At 37.7% G+C, this 3,400-nt stretch overlaps 1 protein-coding gene and 1 non-coding gene across 2 annotated transcripts; one reads left to right on the top strand and one right to left on the bottom strand.

Annotated features, from left to right (window-relative positions):
• Window positions 1-1,016: 1,016 nt before the first annotated feature.
• LOC145135234 (small nucleolar RNA R71) lies at window positions 1,017-1,123 on the bottom strand. The gene has a single exon (XR_013719695.1). It is a non-coding gene; the product is annotated as a small nucleolar RNA R71 (small nucleolar RNA).
• Window positions 1,124-2,067: 944 nt separating this feature from the next.
• LOC145131002 (uncharacterized) lies at window positions 2,068-2,725 on the top strand. Its single transcript, XM_079065741.1, has 2 exons — window positions 2,068-2,440; window positions 2,490-2,725. The coding sequence occupies exons 1-2, from the start codon at window positions 2,068-2,070 to the stop codon at window positions 2,723-2,725; spliced, it is 609 nt and encodes a 202-aa protein (XP_078921867.1).
• The last annotated feature ends 675 nt before the right edge of the window (window positions 2,726-3,400 follow it).

Raw genomic sequence — 3,400 nt, 5'->3', positions numbered from 1 at the left:
TTAATTAAAACTAGTCATTTATTAATTAAATTTCGTTCCATGTGTTCGACACCTGACTTACTTAAACTATTCTATAATCTGACTAGGTATAGTGCCTATAAGTTCATAGTTAGTTAAGTTTTGCTACGTTATAAATTTAAAACTAATAGGTACTTTTATACACATCAAGTTTTTGGCTCCATTATAGGGGAACAACTTATTTGATTTTTATTTTAATTACTTTTAGTTATTCGATCTTTTTTGTAGGGTAAAAACCGCAAAAGTTATTTTTCTGCATTTATTAAAAAATTTATGTTTGTTCAGTAGCCACGACGTGAGCATCTTGGCCACGTCGTGGTTACTAAACAATCCGTTATTAGTATAGTTATTATTTTCGTTTTATGCGTTTTTGTTTTGTTTTGATTTTATTTCAGTGATATATGACCAAAGGATCCAGAACTCCCATAATTCCACCACTTGAAGATCATGAGTCGGCTTTTCACAAGAAGAAAGACATGAAAATCGACAAGTCAGATAGCACCTTTGAATTCGACAACTTTGGAAGCTTTGAAAGAACTCCAAATGCGAGGGGAATAGGATACGAGCCAAAAACCGAAGACGATTCAGAGGACGACATAAAGAGTGAATTAGAAGATATGGCGGAAATTGAAGATATGACGATGGAGGAGAAGAAGAGGTTGTGAAACGACAATGGTCAGGGTCTTGTGCGACCCACAACTCCAACAACCGCCAACTTTGAACTCAAGGGACTTATTCTCGCTATGCCTAAAGATATTCCATTCTATGGGAAGGACCATGAAGTTGCTTTCAAGCACATTGATGAAGTATTGGACATTGCTAACTACTTTAATGTTCCATATGTTACTAGAGATGTGGTTTTACTGAGAATGCTTCCAGTAACACTTACTAAAGATGCCAAAGTTTGGTTGAAGTCACTCGTACCTAGAGCTATTCGGGAATGGGGCAATCTTAAAGAGGCGTTTATTAAGAAATTTAGTCCTTCTTCAAAGATCTCAAAGCTAAATAAGAAAATTTCCAATTTCCAATAAGAAAGCAGTGAATCCTTATATGAAGCTTGGGAGAGGTACAAAGGTCTACTTTGAAATTGCCCTCAACATCACCTGAACGTGCAACAAGAAGTGTCTATCTTCTATGATGGGGTGAACTACAACGAGGCAACTTCTAGATTCTCAAGGGCCAATGACTAAGAAGAATCTCGCGACAATTAAAGAGTTAATTGAAGAGTTCGCAAAACACTCATAAGAATACCATAGCCCACGAGAAGATGCTACAAAAGGAAATGGAAATGGATGGAATGAGAACTTGGATTTAATAATGGAAAAATTAAAAAACATGGATCGGCGAATGACGAATATGGACCAATCAATTCATGCCATACGAGTTGGATGTGACAATTGCAATGGGTCTCATTTGACCAAATATTGTGACATAGATGGGAATGGTAATCGGAAGGCTCAAGTATGTTACTCAAGTGGGGATAAATATGATGATAATTGGAGAAAACCGAAGGAGTGGTTGCCTTACGAGGAATACAAGAAGCAAAAAGATGAGAAGCATAGGCAAACCGATCGAGGCTTCTACCAAAAAGAACAACCACCACCCGAGAAGAAGATGGAATTTGAGTCAATGCTTAATAGGTATATGGAAACCTCTAAAAAAATACATATGCTAATTATGTTACCATGAGAAATCATCAAGCTTCCATTAAGAACATTGAGACTCAACTTGGGCAATTGACTACAGTTGTTAATGAAAGGTTACCTCCTAAAAATCCCGATCCAAAACCACAACCTCATGTTATGGCAATATACATTGAAAAAGAGGTTCACTCTGAGCCATTGGTGATCCATGATGAAGCTACCACACAGCCCAATTCACATCTGGAATAGGAAAAGATTGTAGCAAAATCAAAATCGAGTTCTACCCAGTACCCCGCCGTGGCCACTGGAGAACAAAAATCCTTCGAATTTGAAACCATAACAACCTCCTCTGCCTTATCCTTCTCGAGCCCTCAAGAACCCTTTGGATCCAAAACAAAAGAAATTTATGGAACAAGTTCTATCTCTTTTTATCAATGCTCCATTCCTCAAATCCATGGCTAAAATTCCCAAATTTGCTAAGGATGTGTTGATCAATCGAAAGGAGTTAGAAAAAGCATCTACAATCGTGAAAAATGAGTTGTGTTCAGCTGCAATCATTGACAGTTTGTCAATTAAGATTGCAGATCCAGGCCAATTGACTTTGCCTTGTGAATTTGGCAATTCCACTTCTATAAATGCTTTAGCTGATTCGGGGGCTAGCATCAATCTCACACCGTACTATTTTTATGAGAAGCTCGATCTACCAAAGTTACAAAACACAAGGATGACACTTCGAATGATGGATCACTCAATAATCCATGCAAGATCATTGAAGATTTGTTGGTAAAAGTTGGAAATTTATTTTTCCTGTTGACTTTATGGTTCTAGACATGAAAGAATATAAAGACCTTCCCATAATCTTGTTAAGATCACTCTTGAGTACCACAAGAGCTCTCGTCGATATCCATGATTATAAGCTCACTCTTCGAGTAGAAGATGAAGAAATCACATTTGAAATGAACAAAGAAGTGAATCATGAAGAACCTTTAGTTGAGATTTTAGAGGTGAATGATGTGGAAGGTGAAAGAATAAGAGAAGGTCCAAATGAATTAGATGACATATAAAAGCTGATGGAGGAAGAGTTGAAAGCTTAGGAGATACCTCACGTTGAAGAAGTAAAGTGTTTCAAGCCAAGAGCTTGAATTACTATGACGTTTGAAGTATTAGCGTTCATTACACCCAAGGCTAAAGTGGAAGAAAAAAGTGACAAAGAAGAAGGTGATTTGGTTGACAATGGGGAGATACATGACGATGATATGGGTGAGGAATTAAAGGAGCTAATAATATAATACCCAATTTTCGAGTATAAATTTAAAGGCTTATATATGCATTTTTAGGGCTACTCGACGAGTTGGAAGGCTCCAACTTGTCGTGTAGAGCTTTAAAGGTCGCGTATCTTTCAGGGTCTACTCGACGAGTTGGAAGGCCCCAACTCGACGAGTTGAAGGATGAACATGAAAACCCTAATTTTTAGGGTTTGCACCCTATTTAATGGACCTTAAGTCCCCTCACCAGCCTCCCTTACCACCTTATTCTTTAGAGAGAAACCCTAGTCGTGCTTTATTACTTTCTTGAGTGTTTGTGAGCTTAAAGACTGTTATTTGGTGCATTTCTTGAAGAAGCTTGAGGATATTAGTGCATAGCCGAAGGAGGAGGCTGTAGATCCGACATCTACACTGTGGTAGCAACCATTTGGATGTAAAAAGTCTTTACCTTGACCTCTTGTTTCTTACATCTTC

This window comes from Lactuca virosa, chromosome 8 (assembly GCF_052849685.1).
Source record: "Lactuca virosa cultivar CGN04683 chromosome 8, Lactuca_virosa_CGN04683_v6, whole genome shotgun sequence".
Classification (NCBI taxonomy): domain Eukaryota; kingdom Viridiplantae; phylum Streptophyta; class Magnoliopsida; order Asterales; family Asteraceae; genus Lactuca; species Lactuca virosa.
This window is presented reverse-complemented; position numbering and strand designations above follow the sequence as displayed.